Here is a 16,801-nt window from a genome sequence, read left to right on the forward strand (position 1 = left end):
CTGATTCCCGCACACAGGAGTGAGTCTGAGCTGCAAGAGGGAGAGGAGACACCTGTGCCTTAGGGACGCAGGTAAAGTCCCATCTACCTTCCCAAGGCTTTCCCCGTTGCTCTCCCATCCCCTCTGCGCGCTCTCCTCACCCCCATCTCCCCTGCCGTCTTGGACCCCAGCTTCTCCGTTTAATTGGTGCCTTTCCCGCTCTCTCCCGGCTCGGCACCTCAGCAGAAGACACGGAGGGCTCCACACAACTGGGCATGCCTGATAGCCAGGGAGGGCTCGGGTTGCGAGAAGAAAGCTCTTGCACCTTGCGCGCTCCCCTCCCCTCCGCAGCTGCTTCCTGCCACTCAGGCGGCCCGACGTGCGGCGAGGTCCAATGAGGGCCCACAGCCTAGGAGGGGGCCCCGCCTCTCGCGCACCCTCACCAATGAACGTTGCGTGGAGGCGGGACGGCCCCTGTGCCCGCCTCTCCAGTTGAGGCAGCTGGTGCGAGCCAGGCAGGGCGCGAGCTAGGGACAGCGGCTGGACCGGCCGGGAGGCGCGGGGCCGCGCAGCCCGACGGCGGGGGCGGGCGCGGCGCGGGCCCGGAGAGGGCGCCAGACCCAGGGCCGCGGCGGAGGGCGGCGGGCGGCGGGCGAGCGGGACGACAGGCGACCTGCTTCCAAGCGCGCGGAGCCCTGCGCCTGGCCGGGGACGGTCCGAAGTCCGCGCTATGGAAGAGGAGAAATACTTGCCTGAGCTGATGGCCGAGAAAGACAGCCTGGACCCATCTTTTGTGCACGCCTCGCGCCTGCTGGCCGAAGGTAGGACTTGCCCCCCAGGTGGTCACGGACCGCTGGACCCTGTCGCCGCGGCGGGGTTCGGGGAGCGGAGATGGGGAGGACGCCCGTCTCCTTCGCGGAAACTGTCCCCTAAGATGCTCGCCCCAGAGCTTGCGGACAGAGCCAGTCCTCGGCCGGCGGATGCGCCCCCCGCTCCCTCCAAGGCTGAATTTGGGGAGCCCGGAGCTGCGAGCTCTGTGGCGGTGGAGACGTGCCGGGTTAGGATCGTTGATGAAGGGACGTGAGGAGCTACGCGGTCCACGGGGATAATTTCACTCCGCGGAGGGAAGGGAAATGAGTTTCGAGCGAATGGTGATCAATGTAGTGTTTTAAGAGCTTCTTAGCTACAAATCAGCGTTTCTTTTTCTTTTCCTTTACCCTCTTCTCTCTGTCTCTTTTCCGTTCCTTCCTTTCTTCTTTCTTTCTTCTGCTTGGGAAGTGGTTTTGTCTAATTATAGTCTTTCCTATGGGAAGCCTTAGATTTAACCTGGATTAAATTCTGCGTGTTTTTCTGTTTGTGAATGTGGAAGAAGCTAAAGTGCTTATCAGTTTATTTGAAGTGTGATGATTGGGTGCTTTGGGAGATGCTGGTCCCTGGGAACGCTCCACAATTGATCAACTGTTCTACCAAGTGTGCGTTTTCTTTTGTGTACCTGTAATATTAAAAGAAATTTCATTCCCACAGGAACATAAACGTCTTACCCTTTGCGTTCTTTTGAAAGGCTGTTTAAACACACACACGCACACACACACACGAAGTTCTGTATGACGAGTATTAACTAAATTACTCCATGTATCTTGAAATAATCCCGTCAGACTGCTGAAGGTACTCAAGATCTCTGTAGCAGTCTACACCTGCCTTTTTAAAAAACAACTCGATTTTTTTTTGATGAATGCCTCAATAATGAATTGCTTCATCATCAAATTGACAACAATGCAGTTTTGTATCTTAGGTTCTTATGAACTTACCTATAGTAAAACCAAAAGTAACAACTTTCTTTTCCTCAGTCCTTCAGCATTAAAGGAAGTTTTTCTTTTTCGAGGTTTAGTTGTACATGAAAGGAAAAATTCTAATCCTCCATGTATGAGTCAAATAGGCATTAGGCTTATTTAAATGTTTTACTGATGAATTCTTATTTACAACAAATAAGTGTCAGGTCTTTTTTTATTTTGTATACTAAGTAATTAAGAAAAGCTTTATAATCAAAATACTGAACGTGTGAAACAACCGACCTGTTTTTCAAGGAACAAGTTGGTTTTGTAGAGGATTTGGGTCAGAAAATGCAATCATGCGTACTACTTTCTTGGTTACTGAATGAAAAACCTAAAGTTGAAAATGAAAGTCAATTAAAAAACTAAACTCTCCCTATACTCTTATAAAAATAAAGATAACTACATAAAATAATAGGAATATTATAAATTAATGGGTTAATAAATGATTGATTGTTCAAAATGATTAAAAATGCAATGCAATTGTCTTCTTAAATCGTTTACTTCAATATATTTTCCAGAAGTGTCTTCACTTAGCTGATAATGCTTTAAAGTGGAAAAAAGTTACAAATTGATCATTTTCTTAGACCTGCTAATTGGACTTCTTTTGGGCACAGCAGACTTGATGATTAATTCATCAGTCATTAATGAGAGTTAGTGTACTGAAAACTGCCAAACTACAGCAATACCTGTGAGGAGCTCTAAATAGAGAGCGTAAGTATTTCCGCAGCTGGTAAAACAGTCAGAGGGCTGTGCACCTGATTCCTTAACATTTTATTTTTCTCAGGAACTTGATTTCTTGATACTTAGGAACATGTTCCTGTGTACTTTGTAATTTAATTTTTTCCCAGTAGGGGGAATCATGTTCTGCTTTTGTAGAGAATTAGGAGGAAAAAGCTCCTAAATAGAGAGAAAAACATCTAAGTAAGAAACAAAGAGAGGTGTCCAAATTTCAGAGGAATCATAATGAGGAAAAGAGGATGGAAGAGGTGATGATAATAATCTCAAGTATATAAAGAGATTGGCCAAAAAGATCCAGAAGACAAATTCTCTAATTGTACCTGAGGCTCTTTATATGTGCTTGTTGAGAGTGTCCTTTTGAATGTCTAATAAACCTTAACATACATTTTACATCATAGATCTTTCACTATCTTTTCAAAGACCATCTGCCTAGATTCTTAGGTTTTGTCTCAGATCTCTGTAGGGGAATGGTGTTGAGATGATTTTATTTCTCACCCTGGGAAGTGTACTGATTGAAGGCAGTGGCTATAAATAAACCTGACATGGATGTTCATTTGGAAGGAAGGGGCTCAGTGAAGTACATTTCAGCCAGCACTGTGCAGACCATCGTAAGACTGAGTGAGTAATAAAAATGATCCAGATGATTCAGTTCTTTGGAATGATTTTCCGGAAGCTAATATATCCGAGGGCAGTGATGTACACCAATGAGCTTTCACAATGATTTATTTTGCTTTTTTGATTGGTGATAGATGCAAATCAGTGCTCAGTTGTGACTCCTTCACTTAGCATTGAAGGCCATTGAGTTAAAAGTGCTAGTTGGTTGGTTATTTTATGTTTGCTGTAGTTTTTTATTTCACTTGCTCTTGCTGTGTACTTTCAGTAGGAATGATTCTGAGGAAGCTAATGGAAGAGCCTGAACATTTTATGTGTTATGTTGCTACTTAGAAAAGATCTTGAATAATATCATTTGAAGAGTATAGTGTGTTTGAGTAGTTAAAATAATTTTCTTCTGTGATTATAATGTTGTTTAATTACCTATTTGTATGGAAGGTGCTTTGGAGTATGATAAAACAGCAAATTCAGCATGATCCTTGAAGTTCACTCAGCCTCTGAGTTTGCTTGCCAGATGAAATTAGATGAGGTTATTTATATCTATGATACTTCTGGGAAGTGTACTAAACTATGAATCCAGATACCTGGATTTTAACTTCATTTTTACCTAAACTGAATCTTGGTAAATTTCCCTTCTCTGGGCCTGTTTGCTTGTCTCTCCGATGGAGGAGTTGGACTAGATGATCTATATGTTTCTTTGTAAGTCTAATTAAGTCTGGGACTGTTGCTGATGCAAAGGAGTGGTGTTTGTGTATTCAGAATACCAAAATCAGTGGTTGAATATTTTGGAAACTTTTCCCATTCCTTCTTAGTTTAATGATCAATAATACATTTATATATTATAATCCAGTTTGAGGCATATACATTATTTGGGGACACTGGGGACAGATTTATGTTCTTCCTTTTACTGAACTATTTTCAAGGCTTGGGAGCTAAAAATGTATATACATGGAAATATTCTTGTTTGCAGTAAAGCATGCCTGTCTGCTGACAGACATAGATCTGTTCAAATTTATCGATTCAATTATGGTGATTCCATACCTTTAGGAGGATTAATAAATTCTTGTCCAATTGAGAGTGTTTTGGGTTCTCTGGCTGGCAAGATTTCCTAACCTGGATTCTTCACAAGTATTGGTAGGATTCATCATTGTTTTGGTTGACTCATCATATGATAAAGTCAAATATTGCAAAATATCCCAACTGTTCAAGTGTTTTTAAAAAACCTCTGTGTGCTTTTGTCAAATTTTGGTGAAAAGCTTGCCCTTCCGTCTAGGATTGGCCTCATTGCACATGTGGATAAATGAGAGAAACACAGTTTAATAATTTATCACAAATGCTGACTTGTAGTGACTTAACTACATTTAGATTTTCAGTAAGGATCATTTTTTAACTTAGAATGTGTTCCTTGAAATATTTTCCATAAACTATGGTGAGTTCTTAAGTTAAAGAAAGGTATTGGTATAATGTCGAAAACCAACTTCTGATAAAAAATAGTATGTATTCATGTGACTTTTCCTTTGATTAATGTAATGTCTTTTCTCTCCCAATAAATTTGGGATAATCTTTTTTATGTTTCTTAAATAAAAACAAAAATTGGCAAAAAAAACCCCTAAGTTAAAGGTATCTTTGATCTGCAGTTAAAACCAATTTATCCTTTAGTGGAGAAATTCTGCTTTAGCAAGCAAAACACTTGGGATAGAGTGTTGACACATCTGCCAACTGTGAAATAAAGGATGTTTCATTTATTTCCTTTCTGATTCTCAGTTTCTTCATCTGTAAAATAGCAGTACTAATATCCACCAGATGTGGTTCTTTTAAGGTTAAAAAATGCTGTTTGTGACTATGAAAGCTGTATTTTAAAATAGAAATTTTCATACAACCAAACAAAAACATAAGCAGAAATTCTACAAATATAAGATGATGCTTTTAAGATTTTCCTTAACATTTATTTTAATGATGTTGTGGACTTGACCTCAACTTGAAGCTTAATTTTGTAATAAAATGAGCACTGACTTAACTCTCTGAATCACTACTGAGTGAAATTTGAACTCATAAAGCAAATTAGGAAATAAGTTATCTTATGAAAGGTGATCTCAAGGAGGGTTTTTAAAATATGTTCCTTTTGTCATGTCAGTGGTCGCTTGTCCGGGTCTGGCTTGAGCCTGGTTAGCCTGGGGCCTGGGTCTCTCGAGGCTCATTCTGCGCCTGCTCAGCCTCCCCATCAGGCCACGTGTCGGTCACTCTGAGCAGCTGGTTTCATCCTTCTTTTTATCAAGGGAAGTGGATCTCTCTCTTCTGATGTTCTTCAGCCTCCTACCACCTAAAAACTTGCATACGCCTTTCATTGCCAGAAGATGAAATGTACTTTTTTGTTCAAGACTGACTTGTTCACAGCATCCTTAACCCCGCAGCGTCCATCATGCCCTCCAGGCCTGGCCTATCATTGTATCCTTTCTTCATTAGCGCCAATGTCTTCCTCCCCAGCTTTCCTTGGAGTAGCCTGTAAACGATTCAGTCGGAATCACTTAAAAAAATAGAATACTTGTTTCACTTGCTAAAGTTAATAAAAATAACCTCTTTTGACACTTTTCCTCCCTTGTTTCCTTCAAGTTTCTGCTGCCATGAGTCCATACAGCTGCTCACTTTCTCAGGTTACCTTCTTCAGCTCCTTGGTCTGGCTGCAGTCCTCATCATTGTCCTGAAATCAGAGGGTCCAGTGAGAATCATCTAATCGCCAAATCCAATAAAATGTGTCTGACCTCTCATCAGGGCGCTTGGCTGCACTTTCCACTGTTGGTCTTTTCCCAGTTTCTTGGCTTCTCCCTTGGTTTTTCTCTTCTCTCTCTTACGGACCCTCACCATCCTCCCTCTCTTTTCTTCCCACCTCAATATGCGCACCCTGTCAGAGTGGTTCATTCAAGATCAAAGTCTGACCATGTCACACCTTTAAATGCTGTTGTCTTGGGCAGGTCTCCTCTGACAGCAGGCTGACAGGGGGAGGGGGCAATGCCTGGATGCTTCCAGGGAAGGGAGAAGCCAGGGTCCCCCAGGTGCCCGGTGGAGGGAGGGAGGGAGGGGCCTTTTGCTGCTGCTCCCTGTGTGGTCTCTAGTGACACCAAGAGGGGTGGGGAGAAGTTCCAGCAGGAGTGAAAGCTCCTTTGACAACCCTGGCTTGGAGGGGGGAGGGTGCCTTGATCCTCCTTCTGAGGGTGGATACCTGGGTCTCCATGTGGCCTCTGTTCCCACTGCTGGTGAACAAAAACCCTGTTGCCCATCAGTCCCCCTGACTCCTCCCAGAGGGAAGGCGGGACACCCAAGCTCCCTAGTTAACTTTTCTTGACAGGCATGAGCGTGAATCATTGGTTTGGGGGTTTGGTTTTGTTTTCTGTGTCTTTTGGCTGGGGAGGGATGTTTGTTGTCTAAATGTTTTCTGTCTTGCAAACGTGCCCCCTTTCTAGTCCTAGGGCTGGAGGGAGCGGGCATTGCTTGAGCCTTTTTTTGGTCTCCTTATGTTGATGTTTCTGGTTTGCCACCCTTTCCAGCTCCCACTTTGGTGTGTATGAAACACAAGAAAAACTAGGGAAACCACTGCGTGGGTCCTGTGGTACCCAGCCAGCCTGCCGTCTTCCTGGCCCCTTTCACAAAGTGTTCTATGTTTATTTTATAATATAATATCCAGTCCCCATTCATTTGTGTCTTAATTTATTTCTTTATAAGATTTTCTTGTGAAGGCAGATTCAGCCTTGTACATTAATATATCATTAACTAATTATGTAAGAATGAGCATGACCTGGATAAATCCATCTGGATAATGGACACAGTATCTGATCAAAATTTTTGGTTTCTACTAAGTATACAATCTAGGTTGGAGCTCGGTGTTCCCATGGCAGCTGTAGAAAGGAGGGAAGTTTTAGAGGAGGTTTTTAGAAACCCTTGGAGATATCCTTTTTTGTTTGAACACTTGATTTGATTCTTTTTCTTGTCTGAATACAGGTTATAAGAAGTGTAGCTTAATTTGAATTATATCCTGACACCAGTTGGTTTCTTTAAAACTATAAAAAGTGTAAGACTTAATATATTAATGGATTGTAACATATCCTTTTCTTACAGAAATGATGAATTTCAGTAAAATATGAATGATATAGAAATAGATTTAAAAAAAAAATAGAGTACTGGTTAATAGCTGGTCTCCCAAATGAGTGTTGGCAAATACCCATGTTACATGACTTCTTCATTTTCTCCAGTGGGGCGTTCTGAAATAGTTGTGTGTTTTATTTGTCAAAAAGTTGACAGGTCACAGCCAAGTATCTTGTTGCTCAATTATTTTTAACTATCTTGGGAAGCACATCATTTGCAGTGTATCCTCCATTGCTGACTGTACCCTCAGGAACACTGCTTCCAAAAATTTTTTGCATTAGAGAGAGATAATAAACATTTAAGAACACCTGAACAACAAACTTTTCAGCCCTTTGCTATAGATACACTTATAGTTTAGCTATAGTTTGGGGGATGAGTCCTGTGGGGCAAGGCCTCTACGACCCTTGACTGTGTGATCACAGGTGTCCTCGAATGTGAGTTGGTAACGCTGGTCCTCAGTATGTGTTACTGGCATATGAAGAGGTATCAGATGTTTATTAGTTGTTAACAGTATACACAGGATGTAAATAACAGTGCATGGTAAGAGCTGCTGGGGTTTACAGACGGCTGGTGTCACAGGGATTCCAGGGAGGTCACAGTGATCGTAGCTTGGCATCCTTGTGGTCACTCTGTCAGCATTGGTGAGGAGATACTCCTTGTAGCACACTGTACTACATGCTGACACGCCTACCACAATGCATCCACTCACCAATCCTATGAGACAGTTACTAGCATTACCCTGTCTTACAAATGAGAAAAATTAAGAATTAGAGAAGTTAATTTATCTCAGATCACACAGCGAATCAATTATAAAGCTGAAACCCAGGCTTTCTCACACAGAGGCACATGTAGTGATTATAGCATCCTGTCTCTTGTGGGAGAGACACTGCTTCATGCAGGTTTTGCAGGAAGGTCAGATATTAACATGCAGAAGTATGTTGAGGTGATCAGCATGGTGGTCTCATTCACTTCTGAAATATGTTCCTGAATGTGAGTATTGGATGAATTCTTCCAGAACATCTTTAAATAAGTATAGTATATAAAAGACATATACGTTTATAAATGGGCAAATTTACCTTAGTACAGAATTGTGTTAGGATTATCGAGAGAGCCTACAGTTTGGACAACATTGACTGTTGTCTCTGAGGAAGTTTGGTGGTGTGGTGGAAAAGAGCAGGAGGACATTTCAGCACTTTTTTTCTTCTTCTTTTTTTTGGATCCAAAAGAGGAATGGAAGAACTTTCTGTGATTTGCTGAGACATTTTTCTTTCCTTTTTTCCTTTTTTTTTTTTTTTTTTTTAAAGAGAACTGCTTACATTTGCCAAATTCTTCTAGGAAGGAAGAAAAACCATAGATCCTTTCTTGTATCTTGAGGGAGTGTCAGTTTTGTTTAAAATTTGGGAGTTGAGTGGAGTTCACATGTGGTCAGAAACTGAGAACTCAGCAGCGTGGCCTGATTCAAATGTTATCTGTAGTTTCTGAGGCTTTAGGGTTTAGTGACTTTGAAACAGATTGGTTGGTATTATTACATTGTTATCAGGAATGGCACAGTTGATGCCTATTTCCTTCAAAACATTGAAGATTAGATTTTACTCTTCTAATAGAAAAGCAGAATGAGTGTTTTCTCTCGAGTATAACTATTTTTAGCAGGTTCATTGTACGTCAGAAAATGATAGGCCCTGATGCAACTCAGGAGACAGAACCTCGGTGACAGAAACTCAGTAGAGGCTGAAGGAGAAGAAATCTGTTCATTTTGAGAAGAAAGTGATGACTAGAATAATAGCTACTTTTCTTGAACCTACACTATGGGTCATGTCCTTATATCATATCCAAAAAGGCAGGTAGTATTGTTCCTATATTATGGGAAAGAAAAAGAGGCAGATTAGAGAGTAGCATAATCCATTTGGATTTTTTAAGTAATATATCAGAGGTTAGGTAAATGTCCAATTATAATGTGAAAGTCAAAAAGCAGCCATTAAACATCGCAAGATTGAACAGTATTGCAGAATATGACTTGTTTAAGGAAAGACCAAGATCTTGCTTTGAAAAACTTTTAAGAGAGTTAAATATCTGTTACTGGAGTTCTTTCCTTTATAAAATAATTTCCTTCAGGAAATTTAAGGAATTTGATTTTTTAGAAATTTGGTTTACTTGTGGCAATGCACTCGTATAAATGAAGACTATAAAATGAAAACAGTAGCATGAATACATAATAGAACACAGTTCTTATTGTATGTTTAGGCATGTAAATGTTACAAGTGGGGAAAATTAGAGTGTTAAACTGAATTATCATCCATGTTGCCACATAGTCTAAGTTTTCCTTCTTGAAAACCCAAAACTAGAAGCTACCTTTTTATCCATCTAAGATCTGGTGGAAGAGGGGGCCTTTAAGGAATTGTGTGAAGATGAAAAACATTTGATGTGCTGAGGCAGATGGCATTTTATTATATGCAATTGTCTTGGAATGGACTACATGAGGAGAGGCAGCTCTGTAGTAAGCTGGTATTCTGAAATAAGTGAAAGATTGGAAATTATATCATATCCATATAAGGAAAAGCTGGTAGATGAAAGTGTTATGATAATTAAAAGCCATTTAATGGAATTAGATGAAGTGATAAGTATTTGGAATGAGGTACAATAAGCCAAATGGTTTCTCTTTGAGTAAAACGAGCAGACTGTGTGTGTGTGTGCCTGTGTAGCAAATACTAAACAGATGATACATGAGAAACAGTACAGACTTGGTCCAGTTGGTTGCTGCTATCTGTACTCTGTATTACTATCTGAGACCTACATTTAGGTGGAAGAGAGGACAGAGTTGCAGGCAATTAAATACGCAATCTCATAGGATCTGAGAAATGCAATGATAAGGCAAATAGATGATGCTTTAGGATCCCACAGAGATCATGGGCAGCCTCAGTGGGAACAGCCATGTTAGTTGAGATCTAACACAGAAGTAGGATATGGTGGGGATTCAGTGAAGAAGGGGTTACATTCCGGGAGAATGATACACGGATACAGCGAACAACATCTCCACAACCTGAAAAGAAAGAGAACAGTTTTTGAATAGGTAAAAGAAAAGTGTGATATTATGATTTACAATAAGAAATTTGTATATATTTGGTCATCTTACCTGTTTCTGGCCAGAGCTTCTAAATCTCTTGGAATTTCCTAAGTGAAGAGAGCTGTAAAGATGTCTTTTGTAATGTAAATAAGGTGACTTTTTGAAAAGCCCCTTGGTAACTTAAGGATGGGGGCTAGTTGCTAGGGGAACAAACTGGTAATTAGAGGGCAGGAACTTTCAGTGCCACCCCTCCTTCCTACCCCTCACAATCTCTGGGGAGAGGGGCTGGAGGTTGAATCAGTTGCCAGTCGCCAGTGATTTAATCAATCATGCCTATGTAATGAAACCTTGATAATAACACAGAAGGACTGGGTTTAGATTGCTTCCAGATTGGTAGCACATGGAGATCTAGGGAGAATGCTGAGCTCCAAGGGGGCTTGGAAGCTCTGCGCCCTTTCCCAGACCTGCCCTGTGCATCTCTTCCATTCAGCTGTCCTTAGTGTATCACTCTGTAATAAACCGGTGATCTACTAAGTAAGATACTTCTCTTAGTTCTGTGAGCGTCTCTAGCAAATTAATTGCTCCCAAGGAGAAGGGGTCCTGAGAACCTCTGGTTTACAACCAGTAGGTTAGAACTACAGGTAACAGCCTGTCATCTGAAGCACAAGAAAGGGGCTGTTGGAATTGGGTCCAGGAACTCAAAAGGTTAAATATGCTTGGAAAATACAGTAAAAGAGAAAGCACGTAGAAAAGTGGGTCTAGAGAGAGTGGTAAAGGCTTATCACACATGTCTTGTAAACTATGTTAGGAAGTTTGGACTTGTTGACTGTAAAAACTGCGCAATCTAAAATCACTTTGAAGAACAAAGTGATTTATGATGATAGAAATCAGAATACTGGTTGCCAAAGGAATGCAGAGTCATGGTAAGGCTGTGTAAGAAAAGTCTCTGGCCTGATGGAAATGTTCTCTTTTCTTATCAAGAGTTCTGCTTATACAGCTTATACAGTTATCACAACTCATCAAATTGTATACCTAAAAACTGCATTTTCAGTATTCATAAGATTTGCCTCAATTAAAAAAAAAATAAAGTGGAGCAAAGAAAAGAATCTTCATTGATTTCTGCGTTGGTTAAATACTGCAGGTAAATTTGCAGAGGATTCATGAGATGATTGGTTGATCTGTGGTATAGTTGACAAGAGCCTGTTTCATAGGTGAGGAAGCAAAAGTGCAAAGAGATTTAGAAGTTGGCCCAGAGTCACAAAGCAGCCAAACGGCAGATCTAGAATTCAAACACTAGTGTTTTGACTTCACCTTCTGTGTTCTATTATAACAATTACTCTCAATTTTTATAACATTCCAGGGTAAGAAATACCGCCCCCCCACACGCAAATAAATATTTCAGAAAGTAATGTTTAACCTTAAAATAAATAATTTAAATTTTGCATGTGCAAATATATTCTTTCAAATCCAAGATAGTTACTATTTCCTCCAGTGCCAAAACAAAACTTGGAAAGATAATACATACATCTTTTCATACTATCGTGTCACTTAGTGTGGAGAAATGCTCATGATACAAGCTTTAAGGAGCTAAGTGTCCAGCACATTCTGGTGTCCATCTCATGCTCACAGTGGATCACTGATCAGAACGGAGGCAATTAATTTCTATGTTGACTGTAGAATCACAAATTCAAAGGGAAGATGTGTCAGGAAGGTGGCAATGGTCAACAAAGTCACATGTGACAAGTTGGTAAGAATCCTCGAAGAAGAAAGTAGGTGCATGCAGTAGATGTGGGATTAGGAAAGACTCAGAAGTTTGACAAGGATGCACTCTTCCTTCTTAAATTCAATATAATCTTGAAAGTTATCCATGTTGCTACATTTATCAATAGTTTATTTTTTCCTTGCTGAGTAATGTTCCATTGTATCTGTGACTGTAATAACTGCTACTCTGTACACTGAGGCCTAATAGAAATACGGAGGCAGAGATTTTGGAGGAAGAGAGAGATGGCTTTATTTTTCTGCCAGGCAGAAGGGGAGACACAGCAGGCTAGTGCCTCAAGAACTGTGCCCCCCATCCTTGGGAGTCGGGGAAGACTTTATATGTGGGGGCTCGCAGTCTGGGGTAAGCGATAAGGATCGAGGTGGTAGAGGTCTTGTATTCTTTTTCCTTCACATTATTTCCAAACAGTCATAGCTAGCATCAGGCCACCGGGTAATTGGGGTCCGGCAGTCTGTTAATTGTCTGTGTGCCTCTAGTTTATGGGCTGGAGACCTTTCTGAAATGCAAAAAAGAAAAACCCACGACAGGGGGTGATTTGTTATAATGGTCCTATGGAATGCAGCTTCCAGGTTGTTAAGGGTAAGGAGTGAGAGGAAGGATGTAACTTACACAGAGTTAAGGGTGATAGGCTGCATGTAATTTGTGTAGTATCAGGGAGTTAGCTTTGTGAAATAAAAATCTAGTTAGGACAGATCAGGGACAGCTAAAATAAAACAAGGAATCATTAACTCTTTCAGGCCAGGTTATCTTTCTCCTCTAGCCTGTTCCACTTTCTCTTTGTATTTCTAGCTCTCAAGAGGAAAAAGAACAATCACTTCTATTTGCATTACAACAGTTTCCCCCACTGCTAGTTTATTCCCTCCAAATCAATGGAGAAACTCACTTCTATTTATATTGCCACATATCAAAGCTCACAATTTGATTATCCCATCTCTTGTGGATGGACATCTGGGCTGTTTTCAGGGTTAGCTTATTATGACTAGGCTGCTATGAACATTCATGTGCAAGATTTTTGTGGACATGCGTTCTTTTTAGATACAGCAGAATTGCTGAGTGTGTATATATATATGGTTAACCTTATTTATATTATATGGGATCGCAAAATAATTTCCTAAGGCAGTTGCACTGTTTTATCTCTCACCAACATTGTATGAAAACTCTGATTGTTCCACTTGCTTGCTAATACCTGAAGTTCTCAGTCTTTTTAACAACAGCTATCCTAGTATTTCAAAAGGTAACTTGTTGTAGTTTTTGTTTGTCTGTATCTTTTTAAAATTTTATTTTTTTATTGAGGTATAGTTGATTTACAATGCTATGTTAGTTTCTGATGTACAGCAAAGTGATTCAGTTATATACATATATATTCTTTTTCAGATTCTTTTACATTATTACAAGATATTGAGTATAGTTCTCTGTGCTATACAGTAGGTCCTTGTTGGTTATTTATTTCATACGTGGTAGTGCATATATGTTAATTCCAAACTCCTAATTTATTCCTTGCTCCCTTTCTCTTTTTTAATTTGCAGTTTCTTGATAATTAATGCTGTTGAACATGTTTTCATATGCTTTAGGGCCATTTGTATGTGTTGTCTTACATGAAACAATTGGTTAGAATGGTGACAAATTTTTTTTTCTTTTGCTTTTTTAATATTTTTTTTATTTATTTATTATTTCTTGGGGGGTACACCAAGTTCAATTATCTGTTTTTATACACATATCCCAGTATTCCCTCCCTTCCTTGGCTCCCCCCCCCTTTGGCCCCCCCCCACCCTCCCCGCCCCAGTCCTCTAAGGCATCTTCCATCCTCGAGTTGGACTCCCTTTGTTATACAACAACTTCCCACTGACTATCTGTTTTACAGTTGGTAGTATATATATGTCTGTGCTACTCTCTCGCTTCGTCTCAGCTTCCCCTTCACCCCCAGCCCCCTCCCAAACCTCGAGTTCTCCAGTCCATTCTCTGTCTCTGCGTCCTTGTTCTTGTCACTGAGTTCATCAGTACCATTTTTAGATTCCGTATATGTGAGTTAGCATACAATATTTGTCTTTCTCTTTCTGACTTACTTCACTCTGTATGACAGACTGTAGTTCTATCCACCTCATTACATATAGCTCCATCTCATCCCTTTTTATAGCTGAGTAATATTCCATTGTATATATATGCCACATCTTCTTTATCCATTCATTTGTTGATGGGCATTTCGGTTGCTTCCATGTCCTGGCTATTGTAAATAGTGCTGCAATAAACATTATGGTACAAGTTTCTTTTGGGATTATGGTTTTCTTTGGGTATATGCCCAGGAGTGGGATGACTGGATCATATGGTAGTTCTATTTGTAGTTTTTTAAGGAACCTCCAAATTGTTTTCCATAATGGCTGTACCAACTTACATTCCCACCAACAGTGCAGGAGAGTTCCCTTTTCTCCACACCCTCTCCAACATTTATTGTTTCTAGATGTTTTCATGATGGCCATTCTGATTGATGTGAGGTGATACCTCATTGTGGCTTTGACTTGCATTTCTCTGATGATTAGTGATGTTGAGCATCTTTTCATGTGTTTGTTGGCCATCTGTATGTCTTCTTTGGAGAAATGTCTATTTAGGTCTTCCGCCCATTTGTGGATTGGGTTATTTGCTTTTTTGGTATTAAGCTTCATGAGCTGCTTGTATATTTTGGAGGTTAATCCTTTGTCCATTGTTTCATAGGCAATTACTTTTTCCCATTCTGAGGGTTGCCTTTTGGTCTTGTTTATGGTTTCTTTTGCTGTGCAAAAGCTTTTAAGTTTCATGAGGTCCCATTTGTTTATTCTTGATTTTATTTCCATGATTCTAGGAGGTGGGTCAAAAAGGATCTTGCTTTGATGGATGTCATAGAGTGTTCTGCCTATGTTTTCCTCTAGGAGTTTTAGAGTGTCTGGCCTTACATGTAGGTCTTTAATCCATTTGGAGTTTATTTTTGTGTATGGTGTTAGGAAGTGTTGTAATTTCATTCTTTTACATGTTGCTGTCCAATGTTCCCAGCACCACTTATTGAAGAGGCTGTCTTTTTTCCATTGTATACTTGTGCCTCCTTTGTCAAAGATAAGGTGCCCATATGTGTTTGGACTTACTTCTGAGTTCTCTATTCTATTCCATTGATCTTCCTTTCTATTTTTGTGCCAGTACCATACTGTCTTGATCACTATGGCCTTGTGGTATAGTTTGAAGTCAGGAAGCCTGATTCCACCAACTCCATGTTTCCTTCTCAAGATTGCTTTGGCTATTCGGGGTCTTTTGCGTTTCCATACAAATCGTAAGATTTCTTGCTCTAGTTCTGTGAAAAATGCCATTGGGAATTTGATCGGGAATGCATTGAATATGTAAATTGCTTTGGGTAGTACAGACATTTTCACGATGTTGATTCTTCCAGTCCAGGAACATGGTATGTCCCTCCATCTGTTTGTGTCATCTTTAATTTCTTTCATCAATGTCTTAAAGTTTTCTGCATGCAGATCTTTTGCCTCCTTAGGCAGGTTTATTCCTAGGTATTTTATTCTTTTTGTTGCAATGGTGAATGGGAGAGTTTCCTTAATTTCTCTTTCTGCTTTTTTGTTGTTAGTGTATAGGAATGCAAGAGATTTCTGTGCATTAATTTTGTATCCTGCTACTTTACTAAACTCATCAATGAGTGCTAGCAGTTTTCTGGTAGAGTCTTTAGGGTTTTCTATATATAATATCATGTCATCTGCAAAGAGGGACAATTTTACTTCTTCTTTTCCAATTTGGATTCCTTTGATTTCTTTTTCTTCTCTGATTGCTGTGGCTAAAACTTCCAAAACTATGTTGAATAATGATGGTGAGAGTGGACACCCTTGTCTTGTTCCTGTTCTTAGAGGGAATTCTTCCAGTTTTTCCCCATTGAGAACAATGTTGGCTTTTGGTTTCTCATATATGGCTTTTATTATGTTGAGGTAATTTCCTTCTATGCCCATTTTCTGGAGAGCTTTTATCATAAATGGATGTTGAACTTTGTCAAAAGCTTTTTCTACATCTCTTGAGATGATCATATGGTTTTTATCCTTCAAGTTGTTGATATGATGTATCACGTTGATTGATTTGCATATATTGAAGAATCCTTGCATCCCAGGGATAAACCCCACTTGATCATGGTGTATGATTGTTTTTATGTGCTGTTGGAGTCTGTTAGCTAGTATTTTGTTGAGGATTTTTGCATCTATATTCATCAGTGATATTGGTCTGTAGTTTTCTTTTTTTGTGACATCTTTGCCTGGTTTTGGTAGCAGGGTGATGGTAGCCTCGTAGAATAAGTTTGGGAGTGTTCCGCCTTCTGCAATATTTTGGAAGAGTTTGAGAAGAATAGGTGTTAGCTCTTCTCGAAATGTTTGATAGAATTCGCCCGTGAATCCATCTGGTCCTGGGCTTTTGTGTGTTGGGAGATTTTTAATCACTGCCTCAATTTCCGTACTTGTGATTGGTCTGTTCATGGTTTCTATTTCTTCCTGGTTCAGTCTTGGAAGATTGTATTTTTCTAAGAATGTATCCATTTCTTCCAGGTGATCCAATTGATTGTCATATAGTTGCTTGTAGTAGTCTCTCATGATGTTTTGTATTTCTGAGGTGTCTGTTGTGACTTCTCCTTTTTCATTTCTAATTCTGTTGATT

General features: G+C 40.0%; 1 protein-coding gene across 1 annotated transcript in view; it reads left to right on the plus strand.

Annotated features, from left to right (window-relative positions):
* Positions 1 to 709: 709 nt before the first annotated feature.
* The window catches only part of KHDRBS2 (KH RNA binding domain containing, signal transduction associated 2), a 642,723-nt gene continuing 626,631 nt past the window's right edge, over positions 710 to 16,801 (plus strand). Inside the window, exon 1 of the mRNA XM_057699271.1 lies at positions 710 to 800. Coding sequence (XP_057555254.1) covers positions 710 to 800 — 91 coding nt within the window. The remainder of the gene's footprint in view (positions 801 to 16,801) is intronic.

This window comes from Hippopotamus amphibius, chromosome 11 (assembly GCF_030028045.1).
Source record: "Hippopotamus amphibius kiboko isolate mHipAmp2 chromosome 11, mHipAmp2.hap2, whole genome shotgun sequence".
Lineage (NCBI taxonomy): Eukaryota > Metazoa > Chordata > Mammalia > Artiodactyla > Hippopotamidae > Hippopotamus > Hippopotamus amphibius.